This window comes from Molothrus aeneus, chromosome 1, assembly GCF_037042795.1.
Source record: "Molothrus aeneus isolate 106 chromosome 1, BPBGC_Maene_1.0, whole genome shotgun sequence".
In the NCBI taxonomy this organism is placed as follows: Eukaryota; Metazoa; Chordata; class Aves; order Passeriformes; family Icteridae; genus Molothrus; species Molothrus aeneus.
In genome coordinates this window covers 58,083,290-58,097,584 of record NC_089646.1, presented here as the reverse complement: position 1 = coordinate 58,097,584, position 14,295 = coordinate 58,083,290, and the positions used below count along the sequence as shown (strand labels likewise).

Below are 14,295 nucleotides of genomic sequence, written 5' to 3'. Positions count from 1 at the left end.
TCCTGACCAGCCAGCTGCTTTGAGGTGAGAGAGCTCCCCCAAACCTGAACACGTTTAAGATTCTCCACAGAAGCAAATGATTCACTCCTACACAGCTACAGATCTTGGAACTCAACATCCTTAATTTCTTTCTCCCAACCCAGTGTTGTGTAGAAACCTGAGTATCTATGACAAGGAAACACTCCCAACGTATTTCAAAGTAGCTCGCTCTCTAGTACATGATATGCTGGAAGAGATACATTCTCAGCGATTTTAGAAAATGAAGTATTTGTTCATTCTTTCTGAGTAATGGTAACTACAGATTTAGTAAGAAAATTCCAGGATTATTAAATAGTTGCTTAAATGTACTTACAGTATTTTATACTTTGAAAAGTACAGATAATTTTTTTGATTGATGTGTTCACTTTGCCAAGATTTCTGCAATTCAAACAGAGAAACTGACAGGCTAGAATTTTTTTACCGTTTACTATTCTTTCTCCTCTGAGGGTTACCAGCAGTCTTTCCTATGTGAAACTACTACAGTGTTTTGAGGATCAATTCTGAGGGCTTTTGAAACTATACCTCTGAAATGTGCCATGTTTGAGAGGGAAGCCTAGTGCCAGTTCCTGTCTCATGATTTATTCTTGTCCTTTGATTGTGGCAGTCTTTATTAAGGACGAAGGGTAAGTTCAGTTTTGTTTCTAAATGCCCAAAGAATTTCACTTCTGAGATTCTGATAAAGCAAAAGGTAGGGAAGAAAAATGAAAGACCAAAGTAAATAGCCCGGATCAGGTGGCCACCTTCCACCTTTCTTCTTTTGAAACACCATACAACCTACAGCACAGTTTGATATCTGTTATCAAACTGATACCTTAAAGAACTTAGAAATAAAACAATACACTTTCAAGACAATATTAATAAAGGAGGTAATATAAAGGCTGATCTTCATTGGAGGCCTCCAGGAACAGATATAGAAAATGCCCACCCCTACACAGGGTAAAAACAGTTTTATAAGTTTAGCAAATTAGCATAACTAACAAAAATCTCCAGTTAGAGACAGAAGTGGTAAGGTAGTTACCACTTAGTTCAACTCTTTTCTAAATCCCCCCCACCCTTAGATAGGAACTAAACTTTTTTATGAAAATGTGTCTTGAAGAGCTGGTTTCAAACTTGGCTCCTAGGAAGAACCAAGACAGGCTAGGGGCCCGGACACCCCAGCTTGGAGCATCTGGAATGTATTTTGTCCTTCTGCCTGTCAGGGAAAAAGGTAGGGAAAAGTACTGGAGCTAGCTAGGAACTATATAACTATACAACAATAGTTGTATATTAAACTATTAATATATTTTAAGGAAATATAAAAGCAAAAAGGCAAAATTCATTTGGGCATCACAACAATTAACTTCATAAACATCCACTCCTTTTTGGTGAGCTCACACAGCATAGAAAAAGGAGAACAAACTGTCTGCTTAGTCAAGAACCTTCCTGGAAAGCAAAGGACTAGAAGTGTCTATTCCCTCTGGGCTTAAGATTCAAGTCTTTTTCCAGTCCTGATATAGTTGGGGCAGAGCTCTTAAAAATGTACTAACTCAGTATGGTTGGCATTTTTTTGCCTTCTCAGTCTCTCCAACCCAATCTGACCATTACGTCTATCCTGCACAGATTTTCCCCGTCCTTGTGTTTATGATTGAAATATATTTACTTTGGTAATAACAGTCATGAAGCCTGTAGAAATGAACATTCATTTTAAAGGAAGAGATAAGTGGATTGTCAGGTTTCCTAGCTGAACAGTGTTGGCAACATTCATATTGGGTATTTGAATATTTGGTAGGCTGAAGAGCATTATACCTCTGTAAGAATGAGTCTTCCAGCCTGAAAAGCCTAGCCCTATGTTTAGAAAGGTATTGGTCTGTGGTCTAAACGGCAGGGGAAAGTAACAATGAAAGTAACAATGATCTAAATGGCATATTGGTTTCTTTGATGCAAGGAGCATGTTCCTGTTGTCTTCTTTCACTTTCTGTTGGCTGTCTCATTTAGCCATGGTAAACTACTGCTGCTTAAATAGTATGCCCATATGCTGTCCTTTCATAGTTCCTAGCTTTATCAATTTGCTATATTACCTCAGTATTACCAGAGTTCACAAGGTTGACAATGGTTCCATTATTTGAGACTATCGCTGATACATAACAGTCTTTGTAATTTTCTTCTGCTTGCATGATGGCAGAAATGTTTTCTGCCATATATTGAATCTAGGGAAAATGTTTTCTGTATGAGTTCCTTACTTGCAATCCTTAGGACTGAAAATAGTTTCATAAATACTTCATATTCTGTTTCATTTTTTATCTACATAGCTGGGGAGTACAAGAATGCCAGAAATATAATATTAGCAGTTACTTCTGTAAGATGAGAAGAGAGAATGGATTGAGGAAAACCTCTGAGAGAGAGTCTGGATTTGATGAAACTTCTTGTTCAGTTAGAAGATAATAAAACCAGTTCTGACAAAGATAAGATTTGCCTCAACTTGAATTTCTTTAACACTCACACCATATATCCCTATATCCCAGATTTTGGTCTTGGTTTTATTTCGCCAAAGCATGTTCCTTCTTTGAATTTTGATCTTACTCTTTTCATGTTTTACCAGTTCTTTCCTCTGTTTTTCACAGACTGTTTTTGAGAGGAACTGTCAATCTGATGACTGTGCTGCTGATTTGAAACTTCAGGGTAAATTATTGCTATCTAGGTGAGTAGGTGAACTTTTATTTTCTTTCTTGCACAGTAGTATGCCATTCATTTTATGTGGAATGCCATTGGAAAGTCAAAATACAAACAGAGATGTTTTAGATCCAGACTAGAAAGATGGTGACAGTGATGTCCCCTTTAGTGCAGAAGGTCTTGAGATGTTCACAGTATCTGAATTCTTGTGGTGGTAGGCTCTGGTCACATAAAGTGCAAGACACCTTCACTTTAACAGTCACAATGGACAAAAATAAAGAAAATAAATAGATAGCAGAGAGAGACAAAGAAAGTAAAGATGCATGCTCAAATCAAATACCAACGTGGAACACGTAATTTTTCAAAAACAATAGAATACTGTTCATGACATGGTAGGAGTAAAACTGCCTGCAGAAAAGTTCTGTCACACGTAAGGTTTCAAAAAACCCCTCTGAACATGGCAAATTATCTTCAAACTACTGTTTTTGTTTCTCAGCTTGCAGTTTTGCAAACTCTTCTAAATACTCCTCCTTTCAAATTCTTCTTGTTACAACTTGGGGATGACTGTCTGATTTCAGTTTCTTCTGGGATAATAAAACTTATCAAATAGAGCAGAGTTGAAGTTCATGTTCTGTCTCTTGTGACTGGTGTTATGATTTAGGTGTGGTGGTTGGCTCACACAAATGAGGAGTTGTTGAGTGTGGTTGGGAGAGGTTCTGTTGGGGTTGGCGGTTCTTTCAACATATACGTTTGTTGTTCCAGTGTGGTATTGAACCCTTTTCTGTTCTCCCTTGAATCCTCCTTGCCCTGTGAGGTGGCTGCCGGGCAGCTCTGGCTGACAGGACTGCAGGGGCACGTGGGGGAGGGCGCGTGCTTGCCCCTGGTGGGAGATGATAGGGAGCGGGGGAACACTTGCGGCTGGAAGGCCTGGCAGGGTAGCATTGCACCACCAATCAAGATGCAAGAAGAGCTCCACCAATGAAAGGCATGGGAGGACATATAAGGACTGCTCATAAATATTAATGAAGCTGATGCAATCTTGAGTATATAAAAGGCAGAGACACTGCTTTGTAAGCTGAGCCTCTGGTGAACAGGAGTAGTCTTGCTATGCTCCCAGCACTGTTTTCCCCCTTTGCTTTTTAATTTGAACAGGTCCTAATTAAATTTTCTTTACTCATTCCTGCCTGAGGTGTGAGTCATTTATAATACTGGTGATCCTAGGAAAAAGCCTATTGTTTTGCCTGGACTCAATTTGGGGATAAATCAGACTAAAAGTGAGCATCACATGACTTCTGTTTCCTTTTTTTTTTTCCCCCAGTATTTTTAAAGATAGAAATGCTGATGAGAGTTATTCAGTTGTGTGCTAGAGATTTTGCTATTTGATGGAGAATCTGTGAAGTGCTTTGCTTTCAGGTCAGGAGAGTGAAAGACAAAACAGAAACAACCCAAACAAAACAACAAAAATAGAAGAAATACTAGTTACATACATGTTTAATATAGATCTACAGCATGCTGTAGCAGCACTTGGAGACAAAACTGAACCAGAGTCAAGTCTGAGAAGTTCTGGACTTTTCCAGACAGGCTTGAAATCCACATGAATGTTTTGGGGGGTTGGCTAGGAGCAGGTTAGGTTACAGGCTACAAAGTCCAAGGTTTGGCTGCAGTTAGTCTGGATATTTGACTCAATTTTTGTGTTGAGCAAAATCTGTTGAGAGCTAGGTAGGTGTCTGTGTGGATTAGAGAACCTAGTGAAGGATTTTGTGCCACATTTGAGGAATAAATGGCAAGGGACAAATCCTAAAACTTGTCAGTCAATGTATAGTAATCACGACAGTAAGAGCTGCAGTTGGGATTGGACCATTAGGCTGTTTATTTTTACAGCTGTTATTTGTGTTATCTTGGTAATTTACAAGTCCCACCTGTCATAAGAGCTTAGGATATTCAAAAACAGTTTCTACATTTGTATAGCAGAATATTCAACAAATGCTCTCAAATTTGCTCTATTCAGTTACAACCTGAAGTCCTTTTTGAAATTAACAGGATGTTGTCAAATATTTGCACAGTAGGGGCTTTCTTTAGCCCTTTAGCTAAAGGGCTCTGTAAGCTTCAGTTATTAAGAAATAGCACAATAAATGTCTCTTACAAAAACATATTCTTGTTATTATTGCATATAAAATTACCAAGAAACATGCTATGGATTCTGATTTTAAACAAGTGCTGTCTTGAATTTTTCCAGCCCCATGTGTTTCATGCAAAATAATCCCATTACAATTTTTCCACATTATTCTTGATCATGGTAAGTGTGTGCAGAAAGCAAATTTTTTTTTAAGGAGCAAAAAACATGACTCATTTATTACTATCTGCACAAAACATTTGACTTCACTGTTAGCAAGGTTATGTTAATACCTTTGTCTAAATAATCACCTAAATTTGGTGGACTTATTCTCAGAAAGGATGCAATTAATGCTGCACAGATACACTGAATTGAAATAAACAGGATGTTTATAGGAAGGCAGTGGTAAGTTTTATCTCTCAGGTCTGCTGCAGCTTTTTGAAAATGTCTCTGGACCTGTGGATAGGGTGGTTTGGTTAAGACCGTCTGCTTTGGCTGGCAAAAGACTTTCTCACCAAGAAAATAAGTTGCCCAGATCTGAGAGGAATGGTGCCCTGAGTACTACTACCTAATTAAAAGATAGTCAACAGAGAAAAAGTATAAAGAGTTGGTTTTGGTGGTGGAGAAAGCTGTGCAAGTGCTAGTGGTATTCAGCATATTCACAAATTATATGGGAAATAATCAGCAAGAATTGAAGAGCAAGATGATAACATTTGCTAATCCTATTAAACTATTCAGAGCAATGAAAGTAACAAGCAAGGAGGTATGCTTTCATGAAGTGTGTGATTAATCTATGGATTTTACTGTTTAGGATACTGTAAATGCTGAGACTGTATATAGTAGTGAAATGGCAAATATAAATTCTGAAAGCTGCAGAAATATATCAGCAAAATGCCACTCTGTACTTGTCTTGTTCTTCCATCGTGATCTTGCTTTTAGACATAGTTGGACACAGGGCTCTCTGCTACATAAACTGGCTGTCCTTACATACTTTTCTTAAAATTGTAGCATGTTAGAGCCAAAAGCTGTTAAGAGTTCAAACTATACCTTGCTGTATATGGCAAGGTATCATTTTGTTCATCACTATATATCCTTTCAAATGTGTGCTGGTTACAGCATATATGTGCACAGGAAGTTAGCTCAGATTACATTATCATCAAGAGAATTGTTTGCATTCTTATGAGCTCAGGAACTGCACAAGCTACTGATACAGAGTTCACCCATGATGCATTTGAATCATTAGAATTACCCAGTTAAAAGATGGCTTCCAGCTCTGAAGATACGAAACCCCAGCCTGTAACCAAGCACAGCCACTCCCTCACTCTTCCTCCAGAGGGACTGGGGTAGAAAATCATAAGGGTAGAAGCTAGAAAACCTCTGGGTTGAGATAAAGACAGTTTCTTACAGGAAGCAAAATGTGTGCACACAAACAAAGAAAACTAAGGAATTAAGTCACCATTTCCCATGGGCAAGCAGGTGTTCAGCCATCTCCAGTGGAGCAGGGCCATCACACATAATGTTGACTTGGGAAGACAAATGCTGTCACTCCAAATATCTCCCCTCCTCCCTTCTTCCCCTCACTTTATATATTGAGCATAATGTTATATGGCATCATCAGCTGGGGTCACCTACCCTACCTGTGTCTCCTCGCAACCTCCCATGCCACCCCTTGATTCCTTGCCAGCGTGGCAGTATGAAAAGCAGAAAAGGCCTTGGCTCTGTATAAGTCTGGCTCAGCAATAACAAAAAGATCTCTGTATTATCAACTCTGTGTTCTGCACAAATAAAAAACATATATAAATATAAATAAATATAAATAGTGCTGCTGGGCAAACTGAAACCCTTCACTGTGAATTCATACAAGAGGACAGGATAGGACTGTTTGGAAGCAGGGGATGATAAAAAAATGTTAAAGCCTTCTAATTTTATCTGGAAGTTTTTGCAAAGATGTAGGAAGCTAGAGATGGGATGTATTCTTCTTTTGAATGTTTCTGTTACAGTGAAAGGAGTCCTTGGTGACTTGAGTTGAAGACCAGGGTTACATGCTGTATTGGATTGAAGAAGAGTTAAGATGCATTTATTCTGGAAAGAAAAAAGGTTTGTTTTCAGTTAACAGATAAATCTCTTTAAGGCATGTGCACCTTCATTAGCATCAGTTTGCATGCAAATCCATCCCAGCTTCCTGAAGGGATTGCTGGACTAAGAAGCCAGCAATCTTGTTGCTTGTGACAGATGGTAAGCAGGGTAAAGGTCATGAACTGTGGCTTGGCTGGTTGAGACCAGAGATTTGGAGAAACCTTCTTGTATAGGCAGTTCATGCTGCTCAGGAATAAGATGTGCTGAGATGGTGTGCTTTGCCATCCTGGGTTTTAGGACTAGTTTGGATAAGGTCCCTGCTGACCTCATTTGTTGCTGTGTTGAGTTGTGTGTTGAGGAGGATCAGAATGGATTTTCTGACCTTTAGAAATCCCAACCATCTTTTCTGTAGTGTTCTGACTTATCTTGAGGTAAATCCTCTCTGTAATGTAAGCAAAGCTTCTTCAACAAAATCAGCCTTTCTTCAATGTGGAAACATCTGAGTAGAGAGGGTTATGGGCATGCTCCAGCATAGTGGCTGGAAACTTGCTGGTGGAACTCCATGCCTCCCACTGATGCCATGTCTGCCAGCAAGAACAAGCAGCTTCACAAAAGGGGAAGACTGGACCTGGCAAAGCAAACTGTGAGGATTGAACTCCCTATGGTGGATGTTATGAGCTAGTCTGTAGGAACAGCTACAGTGGTGTGTGCTAGTATTGCTACAAATGTTCTTTCTAGTGGTTGGCCTGGATTTTCTCATAGGAGTATGAGTGTTGCTAGCCTGAAACTACAGATGGCAATTAAGAATAAGGAAAAAGTAGCCATGGAGTGTGCTGGGGACTTGATGAAGGCAGTGTTAGGAGAAACCGAAGGAGCAGAAGAGAGGCATTTCATCTTTCCAGTCATGACTGTTCTCAAATCATTTTTTCTGAAGAATAAATATATGAAATTTTGGCAGCATGGCACAGAAGCATGATTCATTGCTTCCCCTTCAACAATTCTCCAGTGTTGAGTCTTGCAGCTGCCATAGGAAATGGCAAAATCTGGTGTTATCCATGCAGTTATACCCTGTGGATAGTGGTATTAGTGATTTCTAAAGGAAGATACTTAAAAGTGTTTTAGTGTAAAGAATATATGTATTTATTGTGTATGGGTAACTTTAATGACGCAACCTGAAACTGTAAGAGAAATAGGAATAGAATATTTTGCAGTAAACTTTGGTTTTTTTGACCATAACTTGGTCCAGGTTTCCTCTCTAGCAATTCACTGCAGAAAAACAAAATGTTATGTTAGTTATTATTGTCAAATATTTTTTAGTCTTAAAAACATATGTATTACCTATCATTTGACTTTAATGCCTCTTTCTGTTCTCTCAGCACAATAAATGTCTTTTCTATCATGTTTCTGCAGCAACTAGCACATTTTTATTGACCCTCTTGTAGATGCTTATTTAGATGCTGAGCTGTGTCTGTTTCCTCAAGATGTGCTGAGGCGAACTCTGAAGTAGGTGTTTCCCAGAGGTTTATATCTCCCTAGCCTTTAAAATCTTGTATCCATTAATTTGGTACTTTATGTGGGAGAAAAGCTCTCTGGTCTTTTAAGAAGAACCTGAAATTGCTGAGGAAGGTGTTGTCTGACATACCAATGCAGTTTCAGCTCCTGATCTGATGCATGTCCATCTGACTGGCTCTGCAAAGGCCAGTTATCTAGTCTTTTTAGGATGTAATAGGAATCAGGTGAAAAGTGCTAAGACATTTGAGGAACAGTGAGGGTGTTTGTTTGAAAAAATGGACTTTCCTCCACTGTAAGAAACAAGCTAGCTAAAAAGACCAGAGCAGAATGTGTGGTTGCTTGCATGTGAGATACAGCTAAGGAGAAAATCCTGTATGGCTGTGTATATATACTGACAACCTGTGTGTTGCAATGAATAGAGCAGCTTTACCAAAAACAAACAGCACAAGAAGAAAGAAAGATGATGTGAATGTTGTGTAGCTGCTGTCTTACAGCACAAGCTGTGTGTGTGATAGGTAAATCAGATTGTAAGCATAGGACTATGAGCCCCCATGGATAGAAAATACTGCAGTAAATATTGCTATTCCTAAGAGGGTTCCAAGAGGAAGTCGCTCTTTCATACATTTATTTGACATGAGGTTACCTTTAATCCATCATTAGAACAAAACTGCTTATCCATCCGAGTGCTTCTGACTGATGTTTGGCTATTAGGAAGTAGCAGCTTGATTTCATGTTGGTTTAGAGCTTCTTCAAAGGCCACCATTCATTAGGCTTAAATTTATGTTCCTCTCCTACAGACTGGCTTGGGTGGGTTCTGTGTATACTGCTTAAAATTGGGGATTTTTTTGGAAATGTGTAATTGGAAGCAAAAGTCATAGGAAGCCAAAGCAGTGACAGGTGCATTTTGCAGAAATTTCCAAGTTTTTCCTAGTTATGACTTTAATTGAGTTGAAGTGAACACTTTCAAAAGTTCTCTTATAAAATGGGATTTTTGAGAAATGTCCTTTTCCAATTAAAAGGTCAAGTTTGTGGATTGGGCTGTTTTTCCTTCCATTTGTTCCTCTGAAATTAGCCAGAGAACGGACAAAATTCCAGTCTGTCAAAAACTTCCTCAATTAAAATGTTTCCATTTTAATGAAATAATTATTTATGAAGAAAAAGTATTTTCCAGTATTATCTAGTCAGTTCCTCAGAAGACTGGTTTTGCTTTTTTTCCATATATATTCCTACTCTGACTTACTAGAGGATTGACATTTTTTATGCTAACACTTCTTTTATTTCTGTGACCTCTTTTGTCTTATGCATGGCTCTGTATATGATAAGCAGGTAAATGATTTAATGTGATGTTTTAGGATGTAATATTGAAGTACTTAACCCAAGCTTGTCTGAAAAGACAAAGGAGTGTGTGCATGACTTCCAGACTTTGAGCTTACAACTCTATTGAAGTTTATAAGCATATTATTTGTATTATTGAAGAGTGAGTAATTTCATGTGAGAGCTACAGCTGGTCTATAGCTGCAGAGATAATTTGGCATAACAGACACCAGCTCAACCAGCCTAGTTCATTAGATAATGGAAGTAAACTAAGTCCCCAGGTGTGTTACTGATAGGCCGGATTCAAGTTCAAACAGAGGGCCTCAGCCAATCCCTTTGAACCATGAATGCACCCATATAATTGGCCAGTGAGCTGGGCAGAGTTAAGACCTTTAATCAGTCATAGATGTAAGAGTAGGAAATTCAAAGCCCCTATAAAAGAGGATGCCCTTCAATAAATGTTGGCTCTTGCTGCATAAACCCGGTGTGTCTTGTCACGTTTCTGTCTCCGAAACTGCAACGATTTCACATAGGAACTATCCATGCAACTGCAAAACTGATTGTTTGCAAGTTCTGTGTATAGATCCAGGGATGAATATGCTCATGGACCTATTAAAATCAGCAGAAGGACTCCCTCTGGTTCAGTAGGCACATTATCAGATATTAGGTACGTGATTTGAAAAATGTGCTACGGAAGTTTCGTATCGACTTGTCAAATTATTACAGAACCTGAATGGAAAGAATCCAGAAATCATAGATTAAAAATGTGTTATTTGGTTTATATTTGTGTGTGGGGCTGCTACCTCTCAGTTTTGCACTGAGATATCAAATGAATCCCCAGATCAACTGAGGATTTCAGCTTTTCAATGGCCCTTGAGGTTTAAGTACTTGCAAAAACTCCTCCTGAAGTTCAACTAACCCTGAAGACTGCAATTAAAAAAAAACCAACCAAACAGAAGAAAGGTATGATGTAAAAAGAGTCTGTGGAGACAAAATTAATATTTAATTATCCTAGTAACTACAAAAACCAAGTGCAGTGCTGGTTGGTGAAGGTAGAAATCTGTTTGGATGTGTCACAGCAACACTGTTGATTTACACCTTTTATTGATTTAGGAGCAAAAGGTGGGGTTCTTTATTTTCATCTGATGGAGTTGGAGGACAGATTGGACTTCAGTTGTTTGAAGTCTTTTTTTACCCATTTGCAGTCTAATTGACTATAGTTGTACCTTCCACTGTCTATAGTTGTACCTTCCACAGTCTATTCCACTGTCTATGATGATTTATCTGTGTAGGTGCTAATTTGCTATAAGGAAAGAAAGGTTCCCAATACAAAAGGCAAAGTCAGTGACCCAGATAATAGGGTAAGTGTGACCCTGCCACATTCTTTGCCCTATGTATGATCTGCACAGACTGAGAGTAAGTGCTGAATGCCTTCTCACTTTTAAAAAAAAAATCACCCTGTTGAAATAGAGAAATTAAATACGAAATAGAGAAAATGTCCCTGCACACCATTTGGAATGCAGATTATGCGTCCACTGACCCATGCTAATAAAAAGCAACATCTTGAGGGGTAGAGAAATGAAGATTGCAGATCTTTTCAGTTTGTCTTCTCAGATGGTCTTTCTTCCCTCACTGACCATAATGCAATGATATGGTGTGGACATTGACAATTAGAGCATTAAAGCATGAAAAAAAGGTACTTGTTTTATCCTGCAATTTGCTTTCCTTTTCTTAATCACTTAAGACATAAATTAAATATCTATTTACATTTGATGTGTACTACAATTGTCAGTGAATTTAAAGTTATGGCAGAAATTTGGAGCCTGATTTTTAGAATTGCTTGTTAGTTGCAAGTTTGGATCATGTGAATGAAAGCTGGAAGTACTTAGTACTTCTGAATTTAAAACTTTTTTTTTCTTTCCATGCAGACATTGATAACTTGACATCTTCAGGCATCTGTATGTATGTGTATACAAATATGTTTGCATATATATAATAAATACATACATCTACAGTCTGCCCAGAACTTTTTCAGTTAATTTTTTGGGTGTAGTACCTAATTTAACAAGGTGGTGGTATTCTATCCAATTAACTGTTTATTTCTTGATATTTTCTGACTTACTTTCTTTCTTTACTTTTCTTTTTTCCATTTTTTGTTTGGTTGGTTGGTTGGTTTTGTTTTGATTTTTGTTCTGGTTTTTGTGGTTTGTTTTTTTTTTTTGCTTGGTTTGTTTTTGTTTGGGGTTGTTTGTTTGTTTGTTTGTTTTAGCCTTTCTTCCTTTATGTGAGCCAGGTTACAAGGATCCTGTTGAGAATGTTGGCAGTTTTGTAGTTCTCATATATGAAAATATAAACAAAAAGTTATTCCTTGGTTGGGTTTCCTAAGTTGTTTGATAAACCTTGTTGAGATGAAAGGGTAACTAGTTTGTTTTCTTGTTTCTGAAGGGTGACAACAAATTCTTTAGTTGACATATTTTGACTTGGCAGCTAGGGTGCTTAATGTGTGGCAGGTGCTGGAGAAGGATGGCACCAGGCTGGCAATAGAGCTGTTCCAGCACCCCAGCAGGCTTCTGCACTTGTGACATTACTCTCAAGCAGCCAACAGGGCTTGGAAGCTCCCCTGTAAATGGGAGTTCACTGCAAGTGAACTGATGCAAGTGGAACTGATGCATTCCAGATGCACCAGTACACAAATTCAATGACTCAGAAAGCTGATCTTTTAAAATAGAACTTACAGCATCATCTTATGGGACATACAGGCTTTCAGAGGGTGAACTGAACTCACCTGCCAGCCTAAAATCAGTAAGATTTTTTTGAGTTTATTAGTGTGTGAATTTTGTATAGGAGCATCAACAGAGTGCTTTTAAAAGTGGTTTTTTTCTTTGTTGAGAGAAATGTCTCTGCTGAGATAATTTTTATATGATAGACTTGGAACAACAAAGTGGTTGCTTTAGAAAGGAGTCACAAAACCCACTGGTATTAATTTTTGAATTATTTTTTGTGGGGTCAGTTTTAAGTATGATTTTATTATGAGAATTTTAAATTATTCATTAGGAAGGAGAGTATTCTCAATTGTCTTCACTTTATGTTAAATCTCAAAGTTCTGCTACTACCAATTCAGAGAACATTCTGTAGTGTACATTACATTTAATATCAACTCTACATAAGATAAAGAGCTTGTAATGTTCCTTTGCTTACTGGAGCAATACTTCCAGATTCTACTAATGAGTATAACAGATGCTGATTAAGTTTTGAAGTGATTGCAAGAAGTGAGATTATAAAGTTCACGAGAAATAATTCACAGTATTAAATGCTTGGGCTTTTTTTTTGCTTACAAGCATGCACTTTTGATTATTAGAAAATCCCAGCAGATTGCTTAGCATCTTCATAATTTGTTTGTTTGTCAACAGTAATTGCTGAAATTGGTGCCAAAAGGTTAAATACTTTCAAGTATTTCCCTATACATGAGCCATTAATTTGGTACATTGAGCAACAACTCAAATTAGTTTTGCAGTCAATCCTGTACTACATACACTTTTGCAAATCCTTATTTGCACTGATAATTGATTATGAGAATAAACAAATATTTTGAAAGCAAAATGTCCATTTATCAATAGGATTGGTCAGTGTTTGCAGTTAATTTTAAGTGTGAGAAAGCAGACACATTTCCTGGATACTTCTATCTTCCTTGTAATAAGCTGTCATTGAACTGTAAGCCGTAATTTTGGACTTAATAAATGAAGATGATCATAAATGAAATAAATAAAGGAAACAAATATGCTACAAATATTACATGGTGAAAGTTACACTCACAGTCCATAGCCATCAGCTTAAAACCGGAGTCTAGATAATATTCTTCCAAACTTCTCATTCACTAGATTTGGTATGTATCACCAGAAACCCACATTTTAAATCTTCTTGATAAACACAGGCAAATGGAGTCCAGCAAGCTCTGCCTTTGGACGTCTGGTACAGCTTTGATTGGCAGAAGATGCTGAACAGTTTATAAGCAATGCATTTCCAGAAACTCCACTTTTATGCAAATGCCCTGGCTGCAGTAACATGAAGAAGGCTGTCAGAGAACTGCTAGCAATGGAGGGTCAGGCTGCCTTTAAACAAAGCTCTTGGCCTGCACACCAACCATCTTCAGACAACTGCTGATAAGCAGAAGTGCGGTGTGTGCCAACGTGTATGTCACTGGAACAGCTTTATAGAAATTGGGTGAATGAAAAGTGGTTCCTTCTTACTTTTGGGCTAGCTGTACTCTAGGGGAAATAATTGTGAGCATCTCCCTGCCTTGTTCCCTGGAGTTCTTTGTCCATTTCTGACTAGCTACTCTGTGTTTTCTCTGTGGCACTTCCTCTGTTTCTTCAGGATGTACGAATGGTCTAGAGTCCAGTTATGACAAACATAAAATTTAATATTTGTCTGTTTTTGCTAATTTTTAAATGAACACCTGGTATATTTAATATTATCTTTTACTGTTACTTTTAAGACCTGCAGATCTGTGCATTCATATTGTATATTCTTGTGATTTATTTTTAGCCTTTGTTCCTACTTAGAATAGGAATTAGCTCATTTTCTGAACAGCC

General features: G+C 37.9%; 1 protein-coding gene across 1 annotated transcript in view; it reads left to right on the top strand.

Annotated features, from left to right (window-relative positions):
• ITGA9 (integrin subunit alpha 9) overlaps window positions 1–14,295 on the top strand; it is a 236,743-nt gene that overhangs the window by 123,082 nt on the left and 99,366 nt on the right. The window contains exon 17 of the mRNA XM_066557605.1: window positions 2,640–2,716. Within this exon, the coding sequence (XP_066413702.1) occupies window positions 2,640–2,716 (77 nt within the window). The remainder of the gene's footprint in view (window positions 1–2,639; window positions 2,717–14,295) is intronic.